At 46.5% G+C, this 26,998-nt stretch overlaps 1 protein-coding gene across 1 annotated transcript in view; it reads left to right on the top strand.

The window, feature by feature from the left end:
- ROBO3 (roundabout guidance receptor 3) overlaps nt 1-26,998 on the top strand; it is a 639,417-nt gene that overhangs the window by 423,681 nt on the left and 188,738 nt on the right. Inside the window, exon 9 of the mRNA XM_069221505.1 lies at nt 9,209-9,414. Within this exon, the coding sequence (XP_069077606.1) occupies nt 9,209-9,414 (206 nt within the window). The remainder of the gene's footprint in view (nt 1-9,208; nt 9,415-26,998) is intronic.

Raw genomic sequence — 26,998 nt, 5'->3', positions numbered from 1 at the left:
TTTGAGATTTTAACTTCATGATCGAGATAAATTCTGAAAATAAGAGTCAATGTTGTGCCTCTTGTTTATTTTTAGTTTTTTAGTAAGATGGTTGCGTGTGTGGTCCCACACCACTCTTAAGTTAAGCACAGATGGGAGAATGATAAAATGGACTAGGGAAGAGATATGCAGGTGGGGGCAGGGAAAATAAGTTAACAATAAAATAATAACGGAAGACTTAAGAGTGGAGAAGAAAAGCTATGGTGTTATGTGAAAGCATTCGCATAATGGGTGAAGTGATAGAGGCGCGTCACAACTGAACTTATTGAAAGGCCGAAGAGCCGTGCAAGATGTGAAAAGTGTAGAGAGTGTTTAGAGAGCCATTCGGGCTCTCCTCTGATGTGTAGCGTGCTCTGTGTGTCGGGGAGGGGCGCAGAGCACGGGTATAAATAAAGTGGGACTGTGATGACGCAGTTCCTCGTGTGCCAGCATCTAAGCACTGTGTCAGTCTCGTTATTGGTTCGCTCCAAGGGCGACTCTACATTGGCGACGAGCGGGATTTTTATTCCGCGCATTTGACACGGAAATAAATAAATAACAAGGAGAGGCTTCCCCCCCCCCCCCTTGGTGATGACATACCGTTGAGGGTGCGGCGTGGCGTCAGATGAAATGGCGTGGGAGACGCTGTTTTGCCTCAGTGAAGACGGCGATCGATGTTCCTGGCTCGGCGGAGCCCGAACGCCTGGTTTCCTCCCTGGAGAGTCTGCGGCCCGGCTTCCTGCCCGGGAAGAATGCAGAAGGTGAGCCACGCCTACGCCCCAGGGGAGCTGTCACGCGGGAGATGAGCGCTCTGAAATGCGAGGCGTTTTGTTGCGAAGCAAAAGCAACAGTGAGCGCCGGTCGCGTGTTGAAAGCATGGAGGCTTCATCGGCAGTAACTGTGAAGGGGCGTGTCCCTTTATCTCGAAACCAGAGGCTGTTTGAAGCCTGAGGCTCCAGATCTGAGCCGGTAAACAGAGGCCTGGAAAAAATAAATAAAAGCTGAATGAAAAAAAGGACAGCAATAATAAAACACAGTAGAAGAAAAAAAAACAAAAGAGGAATAATAAAAAAAAAAAAGAGTGCACCAAGGAAAACAAGAAAAAAAAAAAGGGGTAGTAAGAAAAAAAAAAAAAATGATAATGGCAAACAAAGGCTGAAGTGTTTAAAAAAAAACAAACTTTAATCTCTTAAACTAGTGTATTCGGAGAGTGCCAACATGAGTTCCCCACCGCAAGAAAATGTAAATGCGCCACCACCACCAGGAAACCCCAGCTCCCGGCGCAGTTAAATAACAGTGTTCATTCTTCATTCACATCATTACCCCCGTTTAGCCAACTGATTGATCCGGCCACTGCTGCGCCAAGATGGCTCCTACGGATAAATCGACTAGACAACTATTTTTGTGCCACTAGGGAAACGGATGGTGCAGTACGAAGGTCTTTAATGTTGTTGATGGGCGGAGATGAACTACAAGAGCTGTTTGATTCCCTCCCAGACACAGGGGACAAATCTGACTTTGATGCAGCTGTAACAGCTTTAAATAGGCACTTTGATCCCCAACTTAACTCTGATTATGAACGTTTCAAACTTAGACAGGCGCAACAAACGGAAGTTGAGTCAATGGACATGTTTTACGCCAGATTAAGAAAGCTAGCGAGTTTGTGCACGGGACTCAACCAGCAAGAAGAGATCCGGGCTCAGATTATCCAGGGCTGCAGGTTCAATGCCTTAAGAAAGCTTATTCTTTGACAGCAGGGTATGTCCCTTGACGAAATTCTAATTCTTGCACGATCCCATGAACTGTCTGCGGTACGGGCAGACGCAATGGCGGATGTGAGAGGTCAGTCGTTGGCTGCAGCGTCGTCTACCCGTGCAGTCCAAGTGAAAGAAGAGCAGGTAGATGTTGTTCAGGCACGCCCGGCACCACCGCGCAAGCCAAACCTCGCCAGACCCGGTGATCGTGCCTGTGAGAGCTGTGGTTACGAACACAGAGCTAACATGGGGTGCCCGGCAAAAGGACAGTCTTGCAACCGTTGTGGTAAAGCAAATCATTTTGCAAGAGTGTGCAGGTCTAGGAGGAATAAGCAAGGGGATCAAAAGGGCAAGGATGCTAATGTCAGGAGTGTATCCAAGAGTGCTGAAGAGGTGATAGACCACACAGCGTCAGGTAGCCCCGTTTTTGAGGAAGAGGACATTTTTGTGATTTCACTCACTGGCGGGAGGCAACAAAAAAAGAGACCGCCTCCCATCTGTGACGTACAAGTCAATGGCACGTTGGCATCAGTACTTATTGACACAGGGGCCTCAGTTAACGTTATGGATGAGACCCTATTCCAGCAGTTGACCCCCAAACCGCCACTTATCCCAACTGCCACCAGGATATACAACTATGGAGGACGGGAGCCTCTTCCTCTAAAAGGAACTGTGGAAGTGTCAGTGACCAGTGGGGATCGATCAGCAAAGGCAAAGTTCTATGTGGTAGCAGGAGATCGAGGCACTCTGTTAGGGTGTCACACGGCAGAGGATTTAGTGCTGGTATTCTTTGCATGTCAAGTTTATGACTCTCAGGGGGAACGCCTCCTCAGTGAATTTCCGCAACTCTTTGAGGGGTAGGAACGGTTACAAGGAAAGCGTGTCAAACTTCACATCGATCCAAGCGTTGTCCCTGTGGCTCTGAGGCATTGTCGGGTGCCATTCCATTTGCGGCCTGCCGTCAAAAAGGAATTACAACTGCTTGAAGACCAAGGAGTCATTGAAAAAGTAGATGGGCCTACGCCCTGGGTCTCACCGTTGGTGATAGCACCAAAACCCAAGCAGCCTGGAGCTATTCGCCTCTGCGTTGACATGCGCTTGCCTAATAAAGCCATTCGAAGGGAGAGACACATAACGCCCACTATGGATGACATCATAGCAGGTCTGAATGGGGCGCAGTGGTTCTCAAAACTGGATCTTAACGCTGGATATCATCAGCTGGAGCTAGATACTGAGAGCAGGAACATTACCACTTTCTCAACGCACGTGGGGATACGGGGGTATAAGAGGCTGAGTTTTAGGGGGTCCTCAGCCGCCGAGGTGTTCCAGAATGCTATCAGGGAGACTTTGTCTGGATTACGGGGGGTAATCAATTTGAGTGATGACATCTTGATACACTCCGGGACGAGAGAAGAACATCATCGTCATCTAAGAGCGACGTTGCAAAGACTAGTGGAAGCTGGTCTGACACTTCCCAAAAAGAAGTGTGCATTTTATCAAACATCAGTAGAATTTTTTCGTTACATCTTTTCAAAGGATGGTCTACAAGTGGATCCACGTAAGGCTGAAGCAATTCGTCAAGCCCCAACTCCCCAAAATCCCACAGACGTACGCAGTTTCTTGGGGATGGCCACATATTGTGGGAGGTTCATACCACAGCTTGCCACCATGTCAGAGCCTCTTCAACAACTCACTAAAGGACAACACCGCTGGGAGTGGACTCCCGATGCACACAAAGGGGTTCGAAGACATTAAGGCAGCGTTGTTGGATAGGTCAACCATGGCTTATTTTAACCCCGGTAGGCGGACAGAAGTGGTGGTGGATGCGAGCCCTGTGGGGCTTGGGGCTGTTCTTCAAGAGCGAAGACATCAAGAGTGGATTCCCGTTGCATATGCCAGCCGGGCGTTGTCGGCAGCTGAAACACAATATGTGCAGATTTAGCGCGAAGCTCTAGCTATTCGATGGGCATGCCTGCATTTTAATTTTTATCTGTATGGGCATGAGTTTCAAGTAGTAACTGATCACAAGCCTTTAGTTTCATTGTTTGCGGGTAGCCCACGTCTCGCACCTCCGAGGATTGAACGATGGACTGTTCTACTTCAGCCTTATCGATTTACAGTCATTTATCGACCTGGGGCAAACAACCCAGCAGATTATCTGTCTCGCCATCCGTCTCCTAAGGTACTTGATTCTCACCAAGAGCAAGATGAAGAAAGCACTAAGGTTTTTGTCAGCATGGTCGTGCAGTCGGCATGTCCCAATGCTCTTCTCATAACCGACATTGTGAACGCTACCAAGGATGATGTGGTACTGAATCAGGTTAAGGAGGCGTTGAATTATAAGAAATAGAAACACTTTCTAGAAAAGACAAATGAGTCCAGCTCAGACCAGAAGTTGGCTATGCAGGGCATATGGAAGGTGCGTGATGCATTGTCCACAGATAATGCTGGACTGATCCTGAGGGGAAGAAGAATTGTACTTCCTCAGTGTCTGTGTGTGAGAAAGTAGCCTCTTTCTAGCCTTGTTACCCCCTCTTTTGGCCTGTTTGTGAGTATATGTCAGGGTGTTTTCACTGTCTCACTGGGATCCTGCTAGCCAGGGCCCAGTGCTCATAGTGAAAACCCTATGTTGTCAGTATGTCTGTTATGTGTCACTGGGACCCTGCTAGCCAGGACCCCAGTGCTCATAAGTTTGTGGCCTATATGTATGTGTTCCCTTTGTGATGCCTAACTGTCTCACTGAGGCTCTGCTAACCAGAACCTCAGTGGTTATGCTCTCTCTGCTTTACAAATTGTCACTAACAGGCTAGTGACCAATTTTACCAATTCACATTGGCATACTGGAACACCCTTATAATTCCCTAGTATATGGTACTGAGGTACCCAGGGTATTGGGGTTCCAGGAGATCCCTATGGGCTGCAGCATTTCTTTTGCCACCCATAGGGAGATCTGACAATTCTTACACAGGCCTGCCAGTGCAGCCTGAGTGAAATAACGTCCACGTTATTTCACAGCCATTTACCACTGCACTTAAGTAACTTATAAGTCACCTATATGTCTAACCTTCACCTGGTGAAGGTTGGGTGCAAAGTTACTTAGTGTGTGTGCACCCTGGCACTAGCCAAGGTGCCCCCACATTGTTCAGGGCAAATTCCCCAGACTTTGTGAGTGCGGGGACACCATTACACACGTGCACTATACATAGGTCACTACCTATGTATAGCCTCACAATGGTAACTCCGAACATGGCCATGTAACCTGTCTAAGATCATGGAATTGTCACCCCAATGCCATTCTGGCATTGGGGAGACAATTCCATGGTCCCCCGGGTCTCTAGCACAGAATCCGGGTACTGCCTTTCCGGGGTCTCCACTGCTGCTGCTGCCGCCAACCCCTCAGACAGGTTTCTGCCCTCCTGGGGTCCAGGCAGCCCTGGCCCAGGAAGGCAGAACAAAGGATTTCCTCTGAGAGAGGGTGTGACACCCTCTCCCTTTGGAAATAGGTGTGATGGCTGGGGGGGAGTAGCCTCCCCCAGCCTCTGGAAATGCTTTGATGGGCGCAGATGCTGCCCATATCTGCATAAGCCAGTCTACATCGGTTTAGGGATCCCCCAGCCCTGCTCTGGTGCGAAACTGGACAAAGGAAAGGGGAGTGACCACTCCCCTGACCTACACCTCCCAGGGGAGGGGCCCAGAGCTCCTCCAGTGTGCCCCAGACCTCTGCCATCTTGGAAACGGAGTTGTTGCTGGCACACTGGACTGCTCTGAGTGGCCAGTGCCATCAGGTGACATCAGAGACTCCTTCTGATAGGCTCTTACCTTTCTTACTAGCCTATCCTCCTTCCTAGGTAGCCAAACCTCCTTTTCTGGCTATTTAGGGTCTCTGCTTTGGGAAATTCTTCAGATACCGAATGCAAGAGCTCACCAGAGTTCCTCTGCATCTCCCTCTTCACCTTCTGCCAAAGGATCGACCGCTGACTGCTCAGGACGCCTGCAAAACCACAACAAAGTAGCAAAGACGACTACTGCAACCTTGTATCGCTTCATCCTGCTGGCTTTCTCGCCTGTTTCCTGGTGGTGCATGCTCTGGGGATAGCCTGCCTCCTTCTTGCACCAGGAGCTCTGAAGAAATCTCCTGTGGGTCGACGGAATCTTCCCCCTGCAACTGCAGGCAACAAAAGACTGCATCACCGGTCCTCTGGGTCCCCTCTCAGCACGATGAGCGTGGTCCCTGGAACTCAGCAACTCTGTCCAAGTGATTCCCACAGTCCAGTGACTCTTCAGTTCAAGTTTGGTGGAGGTAAGTCCTTGCCTCGCCACGCTAGACTGCATTGCTGGGTACCGCATGATTTGCAGCTGCTCCGGCTCCTGTGCACTCTTCCAGGATTTCCTTCCTGCACAGCCAAGCCTGGGACCCCAACACTCTAACCTGCAGTGCACAACCTTCTGAGTTGTCCTCCGGCGTCGTGGGACTCCCTTTTCTGACTTCGGGTGGACTCCGGTTCACTCCTCTTCTAAGTGCCTGATCTGGTACTTCTGCAGGTGCTGCCTGCTTCTGTGAGGGCTCTCTGACTTGCTGGGCGCCCCCTCTGTCTCCTCATCCAAGTGGCAACATCCTGGTCCCTCCTGGGCCACAACAGCATCCAAAAACCCTATTTGCGACCCTTGCAGCTAGCAAGGCTTGTTTGCGGTCTTTCTGCATGGGAACACCTCTGCAAGCTTCTTCACGACATGGGACATTCATCCTCCAAAGGGGAAGTTCCTAGTCCTCTTCGTTCTTGCAAAACACCAAGCTTCTTCCATCCGGTGGCAGCTTCCTTGCACCCTCAGCTGGCATTTCCTGGGCTCCTGCCCACTCTCGACACTGTTGCGACTCTTGAACTTGGTCCCCTTGTCTTACAGGTACTCAGGTCCGGAAATCTACTATTGTTGTATTGCTGGTGTTGGTTTTCCTTGCAGAATCCCCCTATCACGACTTCTGTGCTCTCTGGGGGTTGTAGGTACACTTTACACCTACTTTTCAGGGTCTTGGGGTGGGCTATTTTTCTAACCCTCACTGTTTTCTTACAGTCCCAGCGACCCTCTACAAGCTCACATAGGTTTGGGGTCCATTCGTGGTTCGCATTCCACTTTTGGAGCATATGGTTTGTGTTGCCCCTATACCTATGTGCTCCTATTGCAATCTATTGTAACTTTACACTGCTTGCATTACTTCCTTTTGCTATTACTGCATAATTTTGGTATTGTGTACATATATCTTGTGTATATTTGGCATCCTCATACTGAGGGTACTCACTGAGATACTTTTGGCATATTGTCATAAAAATAAAGTACCTTTATTTTTAGTATATCTGTGTATTGTGTTTTCTTATGATATTGTGCATATGACACCAGTGGTATAGTAGGAGCTTTGCATATCTCCTAGTTCAGCCTAAGCTGCTCTGCTATAGCTACCTTCTATCAACCTAAGCTGCTAGAAACACCTCTTCTACACTAATAAGGGATAACTGGACCTGGCACAAGGTGTAAGTACCTCTGGTACCCACTACAAGCCAGGCCAGCCTCCTACACTGTGGTCTCGGGTGATCAAATTGGCTCATCAAGGGCATCAAGGTGCTGCCAAAACAAAAGCCAGATTACGTGCCAAAGTGTGGTTCCCTGGCATGGACAGTCAAGTTGATGAAATGGTGGGGAAGTGTCACTCCTGTATCATCACATCGGCGGAACCGCCAAGTTGCCCGGTGGTGACTGAACCAGCCACTTTGAAACCGTGGGCCAAGGTGAGCATGGACTTTGGGAGTTTTCCGGATGGGAGGCTGACTGTCGTCATTATAGATTCCTATTCAAAGTTCCCTGTGGTTGAGGTCATAGCGTCTACGGCGTTTGAAAATGTGCGGCCAGTTCTTCAGAAGACTTTTGCATTGTTCGGGCTACCTGACGAAATTAGGACAGACAATGGGCCCCCATTCCAGGGGCAAGAGTTTTGCTTGTACCTTGATGGGTTGGCTATTCGTCATCGTAAGATCATGCCGTATTGGCCTCAGGTGAATGGTGACGTTGAAAGATTTATGCGAACTTTGAATAGGGCTCTCAGGATTGGAGTTGAGCAAAGAGAGGAAAGCGAGCAGTGCCTACAACAGTTTTTGAGTGCATACCGTCAAACACCCCATAGCACCACTGGGTGTACACCCTCCGCTTTGATGTTCAAGGTTTCGCCACGTGACTGTATCCCAGCTGGTCCAAGGTGGAAACCACCTCTGTTGGATGTTAAGGCCACTCAGAGACGACGGGAAATTACTAATCCGAAAGCCAGTGGAAAACAAAGAGCCAAGTATCGAGACTTTCGGGAAGGTGATCGAGTGGTGGTGAAATGTCGGAGAGGAGGAGGAAAGTTCCGGACAGCATTTGAACCTGAAGTCTGGGAGGTCATTGGCATGCAAGGAGCAATAATGCCAGAGGAAGACAGAGAGTGACACGAAATGTGTCACATTTTCGTAAAGCTGGTGTTGTTGCCCCTGCAGAAGAAGGAGAGATGGAGGATGTCATAAGCGGCCTGCCGAATAGACCTGAAGAGACTGTGAGTGTCCCGGGGCCCGTGCTGGTTGAGCAAGCCATGCCGTGTGATGCTCCTGGACATGGGGATTTGCATGCCAGAAGTGCGAGGTACGATTTACGCCCCAATCCTGCCCCCAGCAGCCAGCTGAAAGATTTTGTCTGTAAAGCAGGCTGTTTGTGAACTGTGTTTCGTTAACATTTTCCGTGACTGAAAATTGATGAAGCCCGATATCGATGGTATGAGGAGGTGTCCGGTGGTCAAAAGTGAACAGTGTTAGTGTGTGGGAAAATGGGTTTTTCTTTGGATTATTTTATTCAGTTTTATTGTTCTTTCTTTCTTTTATTTTCCCTAACACGTTCACCCCTTTTGGGGTCTGTGGGGTAATGTTCGTTTGGTTGTACGTTTACAGAGTAATTCTTGTCCGTGTGAAGTAAAACATGGGAGGGCTGTAGAGAGTTTTCGGAGAGCCATTCGGGCTCTCCTCTGATGTGTAGCGTGCTCTGCGTGTCCGGGAGGGGCGCAGAGCACAGGTATAAATAAAGTGGGAACTGCGATGACGCAGTTCCTCGTGTGCCAGCATCTAAGCACGGTGTCCATCTCGTTATTGGTGCGCTCCAAGGGCGACTCTACAAAAAGCATGTATTGACATTCAGGCCGCCACCTTGTATTGATCATTTTGTCATTTGCTGGGTAGTGTGAAGAAGGAGAATCGGCCAAACACAAAAGAGGACCAGTTCCCAAAGCAACATGCCAGTTGCATGAGATGTGCAGTACCAGAGCACTACAGAGATGATTTGGAAATGAATTGATATTATTCACGAAATGTAATAAAACATATAAATAGTATATTTGAAATAAATAACTAGTTTCCTGTTTTTAGCCTCATCTGACCACATCCCTCCTATCATCCGCCGTGGTCCAAGCAATCAGACTGTTCCTAAGGACTCCGCAGTGCAACTTCAGTGTGAGGTGACTGGAATGCCCTTTCCAAGTATTCAGTGGCTAAAGGATGGGCAACGGATTATGGGCAGTGGCACAAGAGTTGCGATGCTAGACAACGGAACACTCCAGATCACTAATATTCAGGTAAGGGCCATTATGAAGTTATTCCGTTTCTTTTCAAATTAGGTAATTTATGGAAATTACCCGATAGGAAATGCATGCACTACCACCATAAACCTAAGGTCACTACTTTGGCGATGTATAGCAGACACCTATGTAATTATTCATTTCTGTTAGCTGTGTGCTATTCTGTCTAAGACAGGATGTAAGAAGAAAAAATTGGATTCACAGCGCTCCTAAAATAGCACCTACACTAAGCATATTCAGTATAATAGGAGTCCTGCAGCTCGCTTATCGGAAAAGTTACCAAAAATGCCTGCTGAAAAGGTTAGAAAGGTGCAATTCAATTTCCGATGTTTATCTTTCCATGCTTTCTGAGCTGATAAGAGATAATCTTATGTGTGCCTCACAAATACCACCAGGCTGCCAGTCCACCATACTAACTGAAAAGGTTAGTGAGCAATTGTCTTTCTGAGTGAAACTCCAAGTACCACAAATCATTGCTGAAATTTCAAACAGAAAGACGTGTCTCTCATTATGGAAATCTTTGATAGATTAGTGTGTTTTACTAAACAAAAGAATGTTTAAATTGCTATTGATTTACTGTTATGATGTGATATAATTTTCAATGCAAACACTATAGCTAAAAATATTTTTTTCTAGTACAGATATGCATACCCACAACTATCCTTTTTTGATACTATGGTGCAATTTCTAAATAGAGTGGTAGATGGGGCGTCTGCTGTAGGTACTTCAGCAGCAAAAATGCAAAATTGCGAATCTTGTTGCCAGGCAGGGGGAGAGGCAGAGTGAATAGAAAGAAATCAAATTTGGGCATATAGCTGAAAAAGAGCAAATGCAAAACAATATGAAAAACAATGTATAGAAGTGGCAAGTCGGGAAGCATTCTGCAGCACACATCGAGGAAAACGCATCTTGTGATTGTTTTTGTGCAGGAAGGTGTCCCTTCCTGCACAAAAAGAATCATCCCTGCAACGCGGACACCCTTGCACCAGAGGGAAAGGACAGGAATTCGCTGTATCTTGTATATGCAGCGCATTCCTGCCCTTTTCCTTCTATGTAGGGCAGCGCAGCAAGAAGGCTTGAGGCGCTGCCCTGCGTCAATAGATTGCAAATATGCCCCTTGGATCCATTTAAACGGGAATTTAAAAGATATCTTGGTTATCACAATCCAAATACGTCTATTTCAAGTAAAAAGTTAAGAGCTAGTAATACAATTATAGCAAGCACAGTTTCACTTTGAATATATGTTTATTAAAATAACGATTTAAAAACATTTTAAAATCTCAAAATTACAATGAGCAATTTAAAAGGAAACTGCATCAAAATTACCCTATATGTCCAGTCTATTGGTGTTACAATGGAGATGCAATATCAAATCCATATATCCATTTAAGAGGCAGGGTGTGACATCTGAAAAATGTATGCATCTATGATAAAATGTTAATAAAATCAGAAAAGATCAACCATCTTCAAATGTGAGCCAGAAAGACCAGAATCCCGTTGGGTACAGCGGTCCCAGCAGTAGCACGAAGCAAACGTGAAACTCGAGTGACATCTACTTGACAGATGTCTCAGGACTTCCATGTGGAGGTAGAGAATCACAATATTCCTGTGTGAACAAAGTAATCCATTGGCTTTGTTACACTAGGGGATGTACATCGGTAATTGGGGATGACATCCTGTATGCTACTTTCTGTAGCCCAGCAGGACTCCAAACTGACTATATAGTGCTGAAATCAATGAGCTGTTGTAGGAGGCTGGCCTGGCTTATAGTGGGTACCTTGTGGTGCTTACACCTTGTGCCAGGTCCAGTTATCCCTTATTAGTAGAATAGAGGTGTTCTAGCAGCTTAGGCTGATAGAGGCAGCTATAGCAGAGCAGCTTAGGCTGAACTAGGAGACATGTAAAGCTCCTACTATACCACTTACATCATATAGCACTATATCAAAAGAATCTCAATACTCAGAGTTACTAAAAATAAAGGTACTTTATTTTAGTGACAATGTGCCAAAAATATCTCAGAGGATATACTCACTTAGGAGGTAAAGAAAATACACAAAATATACACACAAACCAAAATCAGCTAAGTAAACAGTTAGAAAAGTAGTGCAAACACTGTAGAATACAATAGGATGCAATAGGCCTAGGGGCAACACAAACCATATACTAAGAAAATGGAATGTGAACCACTTAGGGACCCCAGGCCTAGTGTAGTGTGTAGAGGGTCGCTGGGAGTGTTAGAAAACACTAAGGGTGTCCAAGATACCCCACCCCAGGACCCTGAAAAGTAAGAGTAAAGTTACCCTACTTCCCCAGAAACACACTAAAGTCATGAGAGGAGATTCTGCAAAGACCATAACTGACTGTGAAGCACTGAAGATTGATTCCTGAACCTGAGGACCTGTAAAGGAAGGGGACCAAGTCCAAGAGTCACAAAAGTGTCCAGGGGGGGCAGGAGCCCACTAAACCCCGGAAGGTGCAAAATGGCTGCCTCCGCGTGGAAGAAGCTGAAGGTTCTGCAACTACGGAAGAAACTTCTCCTTTGCACAGAAGGTGTGCCACGGCGTGCTGGAGGATGCAGAGTTGTTTCCACACAGAAAGACAACAAACAAGCCTTGCTAGCTGCAAAGGCTGCAGTTGAAGAAAATGGGGGCTGCCCAGGAAGGACCAAGAGGTCGCCCCTTGGAGGAGGAGACAGAGGGGGGGGGGCACTCAGCAATACAGAGAGCCCACGCAGAAGCAGGCAGCACCCGCAGAAGTACTTGAACACAGGTTCAAGAAAACTGAGCACGTCATCTCAACACTACAAAGGAGGGTCCCACGAAGCTGGTGGTCAACTCAGCGAGTTGAGCAATGCACGACGGAGTGCTGGGGACCTGGGCTGTGCTGTGCACAAAGGATTCCTTGCAAAAGTGCACAGAATCCCTAGCAGCTGCAGATCACTCAGTACACAGGATTACTATCTGGCATGGGGAGTCAAGGAATTACCTCCGCCAAATTTGGACAGCTATACTGTCGGGGTCACTTGGATCCAGCTCCTGTGTTCCAGGGACACGCTCGTCACGATGAGAGGGGACTCAGAGGACCGGTGAAGCAGAAGTTTGGTGCCTGCGTTACCAGAGGGAAGATTTCGTCGACCCATGGGAGATTTCTTCTTGGCTTCCAGTGCAGGGTGAAGGCAGAAAGCCCCCAGAAAATGCACCACCAGGAAACAGTTGAGAAAGCCGGCAGGATTAAGTGCTACAATGTCGCTGGTAGTCTTCTTGCTACTTTGTTGCAGTTTTGCAGGAATCCTGGAGCAGTCAGCAGTCGATCCTTGGCAGAAGTCGAAGAGGGAGATGCAGAGGAACTCTGGTGAGCTCTTGCATTCATTAGCTGAAGAGAAGCCCACAGGAGAGACCCTAAATAGCCCTCAGAGGAGGATTGGTCACCTAGTCAGGTAAGCACCTATCAGGAGGGGTCTTGGAAGTCACCTGCTGGCACTGGCTACTCAGAGGCCTCCATTGCGCCCTCACACCTCTGCATTCAAGATGGCAGAGGTCTGGGACACACTGGAGGAGCTCTGGTCACCACCCCTGGGGTGGTGATGGACAGGGGAGTGGTCACTTCCCTTTCCTTTGTCCAGTTTCGCACCAGAGCAGGGGCTGAGGGATCCCTGAACTGGTGTAGACTGGTTTATGTGAGGAGGGCACCATCTGTGCCCTTCAAAGCATTTCCAGAGGCCAGGAGAAGCTACTCATCTCAGGCCCTTAACACCTATTTCCAATATGAGAGGGTGTAACACCCTCTCTCTGAGGAAATCTTTTGTTCTGCCTTCTTGGGACTGGGCTGCCCAGACCCCAGGAGGGCAGAAGTCTGCCTGTGGGTTGGCAGCAGTGGTAGCTGCAGTGAAAACCCCTGATAGCTGGTTTGGCAGTACCCGGGGTCCATGCTGGAGCCCCAGGGATGCATGGGATTGGCACCCCAATACCAGATTTGGCATGGGGGGACAATTCCATGATCTTAGACATGTTACATGGCCATATTCGGAGTTACCATTGTGAAGCTACATATAGGTATTGACCTATATGTAGTGTACGCATTTAATGGCATCCCTGCACTCACGAAATCTGGGGATTTGACCCTGGACAGCATGGGGCTACCTTTGCTTGCGCAAGGGTGCCCTCACACTTAGTAATTTTGCACCTAGCCTTCAGTAAATGAAGGCTAGACATCTAGGTGACTTATAAGTTACTTAAGTGCAGTGAAAATGGCTGTGAAGTAGTGTGTGCTCTATTTCGAGCAGGATGCAGTGGCAGTCCTGTGAAAGGGTTTGTCTGAGCTCCTTATGGGTGGCAAATGAAATGCTGCAGCCCATAAGGATCTCCTGGAACCCCAATGCCCTGGGTACCTCAGTACCATATGCTAGGGAATTATAAGGGGGGTACAGTGTGCCAATTAGAATTGGTAAATTAAGTCACTAGCCTATAGTGACAAATTTAAAAGCAGAGAGAGCATAAGCACAGAGGTTCTGATTAGCAGAGCCTCAGTGACACAGTTAAGCACTATACACACATTAGGCCACAAACTATGAGCACTGGGGTCCTGACCAGCAGGATCCCAGGGAGACAGGCAAAAACATACTGACATACAGGTAAAAATGGGGGTAACATCCCAAGAAAGATGGTACTTTCCTACATCTACCCTGAAACCAACGGGATTGTCGCCATTGTTTGCCATCGAGAGGGCCCACAGGGCACTAGTGGTGCCTTTCAGCCCTGGGGACCGTCTGTGAGCCATCATCACCTGCATATTGAATTATAAGGATAGAGACTCTATCTTGCAGGCAGACAGAGAGACGGAATTGGCTCGCTTTGAGAACCAAAAGATATCCATATATCCTGATTACACCAAAAAAGTACAGAACTCACAGAAAGGCTTCCTCTGGGTCAAGGCAAAGCTGAGGTCCATGGTTGTCAGATACATGCTGCTGTACCTGGCCAGGCTTCGGGTCGTATCTGGTAAATCCCACTCTTTTGATACCACACAGGATGTCTGGCGCTGGCTGGAGATGTGGGACAAGGTGTCCAGGGATGCGGCCAGTCCTCAGCGCTCGAGCTCAGCTGCTTTCGCTGGATCACGCAACACCAACTGCAGACAGCGTTAAAAAACTGTGACTGGGGATGGTCTCCCCGTGACAGATGAGGAATTGTTTTTCTAGGACGACGGCACAATTGCAATTGATCCATCTTCTCGAGACTCATCGGCTGATGGGAGTCTGCAATCTGAAGAGCACGAGGATATTTCTGAAACATGCACTTTGGAGGGTAGCTCGATAATCTGACCCAATTGGAGTTCCATGGCATACACTATGCACGGGAAGGTGGGCCTTGTTACCCTGCCGGGGAAGCATGGATTTTCGGTATTAGTACAATTACAGTAGATTGTTCAATGGGCTCTCTTTAAATATGTCCAAAACTTATGATTGTTGATATGTGGATGTAATGGTTCCGACATGGTAGGATACCCTGTAAGGGTCTGAGGAGAGCCCTTCCACGTTTGTGGTAGGCAATGGAAGGGTAAATGGGATTAGGCTGGATTTCGTGAGAGCATACTATGTAATGTATTTGCAGCAGTTTTATTGGTTGTTTCACTGCTTATCCGGCCAGATTGGGAGGGGTGGGAGTTAGTTGCACTGTTTCTGAAAAAGTTGAAATAACGTTGTATGCCACCGCAGTGTGCATGGGGGTTCAAGAAGGTGTGGGTTCCCTATGGATACTTTCCAATCCTTTAGGGACACTAGGTGACGGGCTTGGTCCCCTTCAAGAGCAGAGTTATATGGGTTTATGGTAGATCGACTAAAGGTTATAACCTGGAATGTCAGGGGGCTCAGACAGTACACTATGTTCTATAGGATACATTCTTAGTTGTGTGATCAAGCAGTACAGAGTGCATGCTTCCAGGAGACACATCTGATGGGGATGAAACCCTAAAGCTGGCCAAAAAATGATGAGGTCAGCTGTTTATGTCCACATACTCCTCTTATGCAAGGGGGTGCTGTAGGAAAGTACCATCTTGCCTGGCATGTTATCCCCATATTTCACTGTATATATGTTGTTTTAGTGTATGTGTCACTGGGACCCTGCCAGCCAGGGCCCCAGTGCTCATAAGTGTGCCCTGTATGTGTTCCCTGTGTGATGACTAACTGTCTCACTGAGACTCTGCTAACCAGAACCTCAGTGGTTATGCTCTCTCTGCTTTCCAAATTGTCACTAAGAGGCTAGTGACCAATTTCACCAATTCACATTGGCATACTGGAACACCCTGATAATTCCCTAGTATATGGTACTGAGGTACCCATGGTATTGGGATTCCAGGAGATCCCTATGGGCTGCAGCATTTCTTTTGCCACCCATAGGGAGCTCTGACAATTCTTACACAGGCCTGCCACTACAGCCTGAGTGAAATAATGTCCACGTTATTTCACAGCCATTTACCACTGCACTTAAGTACATTAGAAGTCACCTATATGTCTAACCTTTACCTGGTAAAGGTTGGGTGCTAAGTTACTTAGTGTGTGGGCACCCTGGCACTAGCCAAGGTGCCCCCACATCGTTCAGGGCAAATTGCCCGGACTTTGTGAGTGCGGGGACACCATTACACGCGTCCACTATACATAGGTCACTACCTATGTTTAGCGTCACAATGGTAACTCCGAACATGGCCATGTAACATGTCTAAGATCATGGAATTATCGCCCCGATGCCATTCTGGCATTGGGGAGACAATTCCATGATCCCTGAGTCTCTAGCATAGACCCGGGTACTGCCAAACTGCCTTTCCCGGGGTTTCACTGCAGCTGCTGCTGCTGCCAACCCCTCAGACAGGTTTCTGCCCTCCTGGGGTCCAGCCAGGCTTGGCCCAGGAAGGCAGAACAAAGGACTTCCTCAGAGAGAGGGTGTTACACCCTCTCCCTTTGGAAAAAGGTGTCAGGGCTAGGGAGGAGTAGCCTCCCCCAGCCTCTGGAAATGCTTTAATGGGCACAGATGGTGCCCATCTCTGCATAAGCCAGTCTACACCGGTTCAGGGATCCCCCAGCCCTGCTCTGGCGCGAAACTGGACAAAGGAAAGGGGAGTGACCACTCCCCTGACCTGCACCTCCCAGGGGAGGTGCTCAGAGCTCCTCCAGTGTGCTCCAGACCTCTGCCATCTTGGAAGCAGAGGTGCTGCTGGCACACTGGCCTGCTCTGAGTGGCCAGTGCCAGCAGGTGACGTCAGAGACTCCTCCTGATAGGTTCTTACCTTTGTTGCTAGCCTGTCCTCCTTCCTAGGTAGCCAAACCTCCTTTTCTGGCTATTTAGGGTCTCTGCTTTGGGGAATTCTTTAGATACCGAATGCAAGAGCTCATCAGAGTTCCTCTGCATCTCTCTCTTCACCTTCTGCCAAAGGATCGACCGCTGACTGCTCAGGACGCCTGAAAAACCGCAACAAAGTAGCAAAGACGACTACTGCAACCTTGTATCACTGATCCTGACGCCTTCTCGACTGTTTTCCTGGTGGTGCATGCTGTGGGAGTAGTCTGCCTCCTCTCTAGACTAGGAGCTCTGAAGAAATCTCCAGTGGGACGACGGAATCCTCCCCCTGCAACCGCAGGCACCAAAAGAACTGCATCACCGGTCCTCTGGGTCCCCTCTCAGCACGACGAGCGTGGTCCCTGGAACTCAGCAACTCTGTCCAAGTGACTCCCACAGTGCAGTGACTCTTCAGTCCAAGTTTGGTGGAGGTAAGTCCTTGCCTCCCCACGCTAGACTGCATTTCTGGGTACCGCGTGATTTGCAGCTGCTCCGGCTCCTGTGCACTCTTCCAGGATTTCCTTTGTGCACAGCCAAGCCTGGGTCCCGACACTCTAACCTGCAGTGCACAACCTCCTGAGTTGTCCTCCGGTGTCGTGGGATCTCCTTTTGTGACTTCGGGTGAGCTCCGGTTCACTCCTCTTCATAGTGCATGTTCCGGCACTTCTGCGGGTGCTGCCTGCTTCTGTGAGGGCTCCTTGTCTTGCTTGGCGCCCCCTCTGTCTCCTCACGCAAGTGGTGACATCCTGGTCCCTCCTGGGCCACAGCATCACCCAAAAACCCTAACCGCGACCCTTGCAGCTAGCAAGGCTTGTTTGCGGTCTTTCTGCGTGGGAACACCTCTGCAAGCTTCTTCACGATGTGGGACATCCATCCTCCAAAGGGGAAGTTTCTAGCCCTCTTCGTTCTTGCAGAATCCACAGCTTCTACCATCCAGTGGTAGCTCCTTTGCCCCCTCAGCTGGCATTTCCTGGGCATCTGCCCACTCTCGACTTTGTCGTGACTCTTGGACTTGGTCCCCTTGTTCCACAGGTACTCTCGTCCGGAAATCCACTTTGGTTGCATTGCTGGTGTTGGTCTTCCTTGCAGAATTCCCCTATCACGTCTTCTGTGCTCTCTGGGGAATATAGGTGCACTTTACACCTACTTTTCAGGGTCTTGGGGTGGGCTATTTTTCTAACCCTCACTGTTTTCTTACAGTGCCAGCGACCCTCTACAAGCTCACATAGGTTTGGGGTCCATTCGTGGTTCGCATTCCACTTTTGGAGTATATGGTTTGTGTTGCCCCTATACCTATGTGCTCATATTGCAATCTACTGTAATTCTACATTGCTTGCATTACTTCCTTTTGCTATTACTGCATATTTTTGGTATTGTGTACATATATCTTGTGTATTATTTGCTATCCTCATACTGAGGGTACTCACTGAGATACTTTTGGCATATTGTCATAAAAATAAAGTACCTTTATTTTCAGTATATCTGTGTATTGTGTTTTCTTATGATATTGTGCATATGACACCAGTGATATAGTAGGAGCTTTGCATGTCTCCTAGTTCAGCCTAAGCTGCTCTGCTATAGCTACCTTCTACCAGCCTAAGCTGCTAGAAAACACCTCTTCTACACTAATAAGGGATAACTGGTCCTGGTACAGAGTGTAAGTACCCCTTGGTACCCACTACAAGCCAGGCCAGCCTCCTACAGGTGCCCATCTGGGTGGCCCCTGGGGTACCATTCAGGCACACATATAGCAAGGCTGATGTAGAGGGCTGCTACTTATTCCTGCAGGGCACCCTGGATGGACTGCCTAAACACGTATGCACTCAAAACTGATGATTACATGTTTCATGACAGAATTTTGGATTTGCTGGAATCAGCAATGGGTACCCCCATAATTTGGGCCTGAGATTTTAACTGCATAACAGATGGTAATAGGCACCAGTTTCGGCCTAAACAGGGCACCAAACCACTGATGGTGAGATCACTCAAGAGGGTAATAAATTGTTTGGGGCTACTAGATGGCTGGAAAAAGCTACACCCAGATGGGCAAGACTATATGTGCCATTCCAAAACACATGGAACATACAGCCGCTGAGATTGATTTTTGCTGGTTGGACCAACACACACGTCTGCAGCTAAACACTTAGGGCAGAGTCTTATCTGATCATGCTGCTGTTCTGTTGAAACTGCAGTGGGGGCTCAGGAAAATGAACGGCTCACCTGGAGCATGCCACCGGACTTCCTTTTGGAGCCCGTGGGCACGAGGCTCGTGTGTCATTCATACAGGAATATTGGGAACTGAATTGGGGCACCAGGCAAAACAGAGCAGTGGAGTAGGAAGCTCTCAATGCAGTAGTGAGGGGGACATGTGTGGGGACAGTTTGCGGAGTACGGCCCCAAATGGAAATTGAACTCAAGGCATTGGAAGAAAAAATTGGTGTCACTACAGAGAGAAAAAACACATTCAGCCACTGCACACAGGACACTGTTACAGGTACACAGGGACACAAATGAGATTTGGAATATGCTTGTCAGGATGACTTTGAGGTCATATCGACAGAGATTGCATAGGGAAGGGGACAAGTCAGGACGCTTGTTGGTGTGGATACTCAGACACGAGTTTGTATTCCTGCTTATCCTGTACCTTAAAAACAAAGCAGGAGAAGGTGTTACCTGTAGAAGTGAGATTCTAGCTGTGTTTGTTGAGCACCTCTGTGCAGTTTATACAGTTGGTCCCGCTAACCTGGAACAAGAGGTGGAAGAATGGCTGGGAGGTAGATCTCCCCATTCTGAGCTCTGAACAGAAGCAAGAATGGGAGGAGGAAATAACGGCAGAGGTATTGAGGGAGGCCTTGAAAACACTCAATAGGTCAAAAACGCTGGGTGGAGACAGTTTCCCTGTGGAATTTGGTCAGACATATGGTGCCACACTACTCCCCAAATTATTAGAAGTGTTTCAGGAAGCATGGGAAAGAGGTGTTTTGCCTGCTACAATGTGAGGTGGGATTGTATGTCTCATCTTGAAACCGGGAGGGGGCGGGGTTGTTCATTCCTCCTAGAGGCCTCTCACCATGTTAAACTTAGATTTTAAAATCCTCTGTAAGGTCCTGGCTTCCAGATTGAAAGGGCTGACCTGCATCTTGGTCCATGAAGAGCAATGAGGATTTATACCTACACGTAGCACTACATTTATGGGCAGATTTATGGAAAGTGCAGCTGCACCGAGTGCAGCGCCGTTTTCCCAGCACCCCTTAGCGCCCCCCTAACGCCACCATGTGGCCTCAGTATTTAAAGACTGCGTATCATGGCGCAGGACAGGAAGTAATAGCATCCTTCTATATGACGCTACTGATGAGCTCTGCAGGAGTAGCACCAAAATGTTGGCACTACTCCTGCAGGGTACATACGGTCCCATTCTGAAAACTGGGAGCCCCCTTTTAATGCATGCCCCTTAATTTGAGACGGATTGCCCACATTTTGCATGAGATGACTGACGAGGAGCAGGATTTGGCCCTAGTATCTTTAGACCTAGAAAAAGGCTTTTGATACGATTGATTGGAGTTATTTGTTGAAAGTGCTAAGGGCATAGGATTTGGCCCTAACTTTTGTGCTTGGGTATGTCTCCTTATAATGAGCCCTTCATATGTATAAAACAAGGGGGTCAGCTCTCTGAGGCATTTTGGGTAGGCAGGGGAATTAGACAGGGATGTCCCCTATCACCACTCTTATTTGCGATGGCAATTGAACCACTAGCCCTATTGTTGTGACGGGATATGGCCTGCTAGGGTATTCAGGTTGGGACGAAAACTCAAATCATCTCCTGGTATGCGGACAATGCCCTGGTGTGTCTTGAAACCCCAAAAGAGTCGGTCCCAATACTAAAGCACATGCTGCCAACATTTTGAAGATTCTCTGGGCTTAAGATCAATGCCCGGAAATCGCACCTGTTCCCCCTAGGGGGCCTGACGGGATGGCCTGCTGATCAGTTGCCAGAAGTGGGCCTTTGCTGGGAAATGGAGGGCTTCCTCTATCTGGGTATACGGGTCAAACACACAAGAGAAGCACACCACCGACTTAATGTGGAGAGGGTAGTGGGAGGTTTGATGAACTCAGTTGCTTTTTGGATAAACTCCCCTTTCCACTATGGGCAGAGCGGCAGTGGCCAAAATGGTCTTCTTGCCCTGCTGTTTTATATTTAGTTCAGAACACACTGTTTCCACTTGTCTCTCAGCTTTGATGGGTTATTGAGGTCATTAATATGGGCTGGACATCGCAGCAGGGTTTCACTCTCCACAGTGTGGAGAAATCTGGAAGATGGAGGCCTAGCAGTCCCAGATATACACCTTCATTATTATGCAGCCCAATTACAGCATGCGGCTAGATGGCTGACAAACACTAAAGAATGGGTGAAATGACTGTATGAGGGCCTACTGGGCGAGGATACTCTACCACAGCTCCTGATGAGAGGGGGAAGAACACCATACGCAATAATGCATCTGGTAAAAATCACAGCTGTGCTAAGGGAGCAGGTCTTTCGCAAGGTTAATTGGAGGGCCCCATTTGAAAGTGAATTACCTTTGTGGGATATCATGCCTTTTCGTGCCATCAATGACTATATGTCAATGGAACAATGGAGAAGCAGAGGTTGTCCATTAGCAGGAGACATTTACCCAGGGGAACATTTCATATCATCCCAAGAGGAGCAGGAGACCTTTCTAATAGGGCTAGGCCTGTTTCTGCAATATGCTAAATTAGACAGTTTGGTGTGAGAATTTTGGTGTGACTGTCCGAATGCCCCACGTGCATCAGAGGTCGTGGGAGGGCTAGCAACATAGGGGGAGGGAAGGTACTTGATTCCACTGTTTTATACAGCGCTTAAAAATGACAGGTAGACTGCACTATATGTAGCACGTAGAGCATGGAAGGAAGACTTGGGGGAACCCCTCTCTTCGGATTGGGGACAGGCCCTGGAGCTGGTCCGCACTGTATCATGTAATAGTAGGTTTAAACTCCTGCATTTTAACTATCTACATCACATCTTTGTCAAACCCTGTATGCTGAATAAGATGGACCCAGCTATGGGGGGCTAGAAGCCAGCAATGTGGAGAAGAAGGGGACACTTAACTGCATTTGGAGTGGGCCTGGGATGATGTTCAGGCCTTGTAGAAAGAGGTTGTCCCCAATTAAATGGCCGCTACGGAGCTAATATTCCCACTGTCTCTCACAACCTGCTTAGTGCGCGTGATACCCAGATCTAAGGGGGTACATAATAACTTATAAATCGACCCAGCTGGCTCTCTTGCTTACTAAGAGAAGGGAAGCAATTAGTTGAATGGGAATCATGAAGCCACGGATAGAACATTGGATGAGACACTTGGCGTATTGGGGGGCGGCAGCAAAACAGCATTTGCGATTAGTATACATAGATGGTGCTACAGCTAAAATTTTAGCTTGGGGTTTGCTGCTTGAACTATTTACAGAAGGAGAGAACTCCAGCTAGGAGTCCCTTGTGGATGTGGAGCGGTGAAGTATGCACATACTCTTGTTTTGAATAATATTGTAGACGACCAAATGAGTAAATGCTTTCTCTGATCAATTAGGACCATTATGTTAGTCTGGCGACTTCGTTTATGAAATTATAGTGCAATGACTGCTATATGCGATGCGCTGCGAAAGCACACAATGACCTTGCTGTTGCAAATTAATCGTGAAAACTCAGAGCTTTTAATACCTCACCTTCCCGTGTCACATGAAACCTTATCATGGCACTGTGTGGCTTTTTTATGCTTTGTAAATGTTTTACATTTCACAATTTTGAGTTCGACATCGGAAATAAAGTTAAAAAATAAAATAAAAAATGACTGCATTTCAGTCCAAAAGTAGCCTACCAAGGGAACCAAACCAATTTCACTTATGGTGTACAATTGTTAGCATGGTTTTCTAGAAAGCAACTTTTGTCTATGACCCACAATAATTGTGTAAACTAATGACGTTTATTGCCTTCTGGGTTTTCAGAATTTCAGAAAATGAAGGCACATGTGGTTAGAAACATTGACTTGCACGGATTGCGAGTTTATTTTTCTGAACATTTTGAGAGCAAGTAGAATCTTATAGTATAAGGGGAATCCTGCATTCCATGTGGACTGCGGTAATTAATAGTATCAAGAGAATAGTGGCCCTTAAGCTAACAATGAAACGAAACCAAGTTCAAAATTGTTTGATAAAATCAATGCTTTTGATATTAAGCAATAAAGAGTGCACAATATGTATAGGCGAGTAGTGAAATGAGAAAACACTGGGATGAGGAAACACGCTTGGTGCTCATCCAGAAGTGATACACACCTGTAAGTTAAGCAATGTCTGTATCACTATGTCCAAAGTATACATACAGTCCATTTATTTCAAATTGTTATCATGCACACAGGTCTGTGTTATTTGTCGGCTGTGTTTCTATACTTTATAAAGTTGTGGGAGAAACAATGCATGAGCTTGGGGGTAGGGATAAGGGAGCAGCATGGAGTGCACGAGGGACAGGACTGGACTGGGTATACCGGGCACAGGTTGTTTACACGGCAGCCTGAAAGGGGTGAGAGCCAGCTTTGTAACTGGGGACTGATTTTCAATCAAACAAAAAATGTGTTTATTTGGCATAAGCCTTAAAAGTATAAAAACAATAAAATATACAAATTCATTAAAAAATTCTATTACATACTACATTCACAAACAAAGTTCTTGAATCATTCTAATTCTTGTTAACCAGCTCTTCCTACATTGTTCATTACATTATCCCAACCTTACACCAATTTAATTTCCCTACTAATTCTGCCGAACACATCATGTCAGCCAAATTATCCTGCATACAATTCTTAACGAGGTTCAAGTTCTTACAGTTTCATAAAGTGCTTGCCAACCAAATTATCCCACCTACAGTTCTGATTAGACTCAGGGCCTTATACTCTCATAAAGTGCAATTTCCGATATAGAGTGCTCTGCATTTAATTTCATGTACCATCAACCAATGTAATTTTAGAATAGTCAATTATTGTATTTAAAACTCTTCATTCCTCTTTATTTTCTACCTTATACCGGACCCTATAAGTCCAGTTAAAACACCTTTTAGGCCATTTAAAAATAGGCCCAGTGCACAGGTTACATTTAAAAACCTCATGTCAATAAGTAACCTAAGCGATTGGTCCCGGTTAGTAATATTATATGCCTTAAAAATTGGTTTTAAAAACTTCTTACGCACTTTCAAAAACCAGTGACAATCCAAAGTAGGTGTTGCATGGTATATTTCTGCTGCAAGCCGTATGTACATAGGCCCTGGGTATTCTTAAGAAATGCTTTTATTTTGTAGTACTGAGTCTCTTAATCTTGGGTTGGGTAGAGCCTCTATATAGGGGAAGTTTTCTGGATTCCTCCATCCTACTACCATAGCCTGAGTTGATATTTTACACTCTAAATACTTCAGATCTATTTCTCTTACTCTTTCCTTCACCATTATTCGTAGAATGAGTTTCGGAATTTGTGCACCACACCACTGATTGCCGGGTAAGCCTAGAAGACACAGATCTTTTCTAACCGTCCTCTCATTTGTAACGTCCAATGTAACTCACTTATTGTTGTTTCTTTTTTACACAATCTTGCAATCTTACAAATCCCTTCATCTCTTATACTTAGCCAGAGCTTCAGGGCAGCTTGTAGACCCTGGTAAGTCCACGCCGTCATTTGACATTCTGCTATCCGACTATGGCGTCGATACATAGACGACATACTAATAGTCTGGAAGGGTAACTGTGACCAAGCGAAAGCATTTATTGAGTGGGTTAACACCCTGGACAGCAATTTACGTTTTAGTGCTAATTTTTCCTCAGACGAAGTTTCTTTTCTGGATTTACGTATCATCCTAACTAATGGATTGTTACACTCTTCCATTTTTCATAAACCCACAGATAGAAATTGTTTACTGCTATTTGACAGCCACCACCCCAAATCTCTGCGACATAATTTACCTTTCGGTCAATTCCTGAGGTTATGACGTAACTGCATAGAGGTTTCTGATTATAATAACCAGGCTGAGATTCTGAGCCACAAGCTAGTACACCGTAAATATCCACTACGGATTATCAGTCAGGCCAGAAAAAGAGCTCGAAATATCCCAAGAGATGTCCTTCTTAACACAAATTCACATGAACAGCAATCAAGACTGACTTGTGTTACCACCTTCACCCCTTTGAGTAACCAGGTTAGGAAGATTATTAGAAGACACTGGTCCATTCTGAACATTTCAGGAGAGGTTTTAGCGTAACCCCTTTTTGTATTCAAACGCACACGAAACAATAGAGACTTAGTAGTACACACTAGACCCCTACCACAACGAAATCGTGACAACACACAATCTAGATCATGGCTAGGGGTTATAGGACATTATCCTTGTGGTAACTGCAATGTATGTCCCTTCTCGATGCATGCACAGGATGTGGACTTGGGTGAGAGGACACCATGGCAATTAGCGACACATACTAACTGCCTCACAAAGAACTGCATCTACATGATTACCTGTCCATGCAATTTCTGATACATCGGGATGACCACTAGAATGGTCAAAACACGTATCAATGAGCATCGGAGCACTATACGATGTCAACGAGCCGCAACGAAATTGACTAAATATTTCATTGAATTTCAACATACACCTGACGATCTGAGATGGGTTGTATTGGAACGCATTACAAACACTAGAGACTGTACCAAGAGACTCTTTGAGAGAGAACAACGCTGGGTGTTTAGGTTAGGAACACATCGGACTGGACTAAATGATGATATACCCTGGTTGGAATTTACTAATCGATAGTCACAAGGTTCGATCTTTTCACTATGGAGATATCACAATCAATATATAGTTTTTTTTTAATGGCAGCCTCCATTATGCTTGGATCTACGAATATATAACCATTTCTGAGGTTCAACATCATTTTATGATTGTGTTACCACAACTGATTCTATTATGACCCCCTCTGTCGTCAATGGCTGCAAAGTGCACCCTCCTACACTGTTTATGCCCCCTTGATGGCAACTTTAATTTCAGTATGATTGGGATATTTTCTATTATCCTTCTACAGACAGTCCTTTGGGATTACCATTTTGGGGGTACAGCTATTGGTTGCCACCCTTGTTTGACCACAGGTCCCCCTCTTTATTGGTATTCCATTACAATATGGCTGCCATTTCTTTGTTACAAAACATCTCTACAATATGGCTGCCACTATTTCCTATTCCTAACCCCATTACAAAATGGCTGCCACTCTTCTACTTTAGGGAATTCCTTCAAGATGGCCGCCACTATTTCCTATTCCTAACCCCATTACAAAGTGGCGCCACTCTTTTAATGTTAGGGAATTCCTTCAAGATGGCTGCCGCTTTTCTCCAGTCCTCTTTCTAGCTTGATGCCCCACCACCATTTATAAACCCCTCTCACTGTCTCACTTTTTCTGGGACGCGGAGCAGGGGTAGGTTATCCACCCGGTGACCACACGAGCGGGGTAAGTCCTATGTTACCTTTCTTTAAGGAGCAGAAGAGTAACTATCTAAATTGCAGACCACTTTCTTTGCCCCTTCTTGATCATTGGTGGGGGCTGTCATTAAACATTGGACACTACTATGACCCTGTGTCCTTATTATTAATACTATTGGTGTACATTATTGGACTGGCGATTGTCTACACTATACACAATTTTTGGACATGTTTGACTCGTGATTTAAGATTATTTTGACAATTTGAATTGACTAACAATATTCCACATAGTTATGGTGATTACCTGTATCCTCATACTTAGGACTTTCTGTTATTGGACATGTTTGAGCCATGATTTAAGTTTATCCTGAATAGTTTGAATGGATTTATAATCCTTGAGATATTTATACTTGTTATGTATGACATGTCATCTATATCTATACTTAGTTGACTATACAAGCCTGGACCACTGATGCTTATCGCTATCCCGATGGGGCCCATCCTTTAATACAAGGAGGGTAAGGATTCATCCTCTGAATTGAGAGGAGTCGTTTGATTTATATTTCACTGTGTGATACACTGCACATTGGGGTTTCTCACCGGAATGAGCTCACTGTGCACATGGTTATATTTGTATTTTGAGTCTGTTTTTTTGCTCTTTGTGGGTTTATGTGGTATGAAGTAATCCCATATTGGGTTATAACATGTGGATTAGGTAAGTTTTTTGGTCCTGACGAAT

Source organism: Pleurodeles waltl, chromosome 3_1 (genome assembly GCF_031143425.1).
Source record: "Pleurodeles waltl isolate 20211129_DDA chromosome 3_1, aPleWal1.hap1.20221129, whole genome shotgun sequence".
Lineage (NCBI taxonomy): Eukaryota > Metazoa > Chordata > Amphibia > Caudata > Salamandridae > Pleurodeles > Pleurodeles waltl.
Note: the sequence above shows the minus strand (reverse complement) of the source record. Positions and strands in the feature narration are given on the sequence as shown.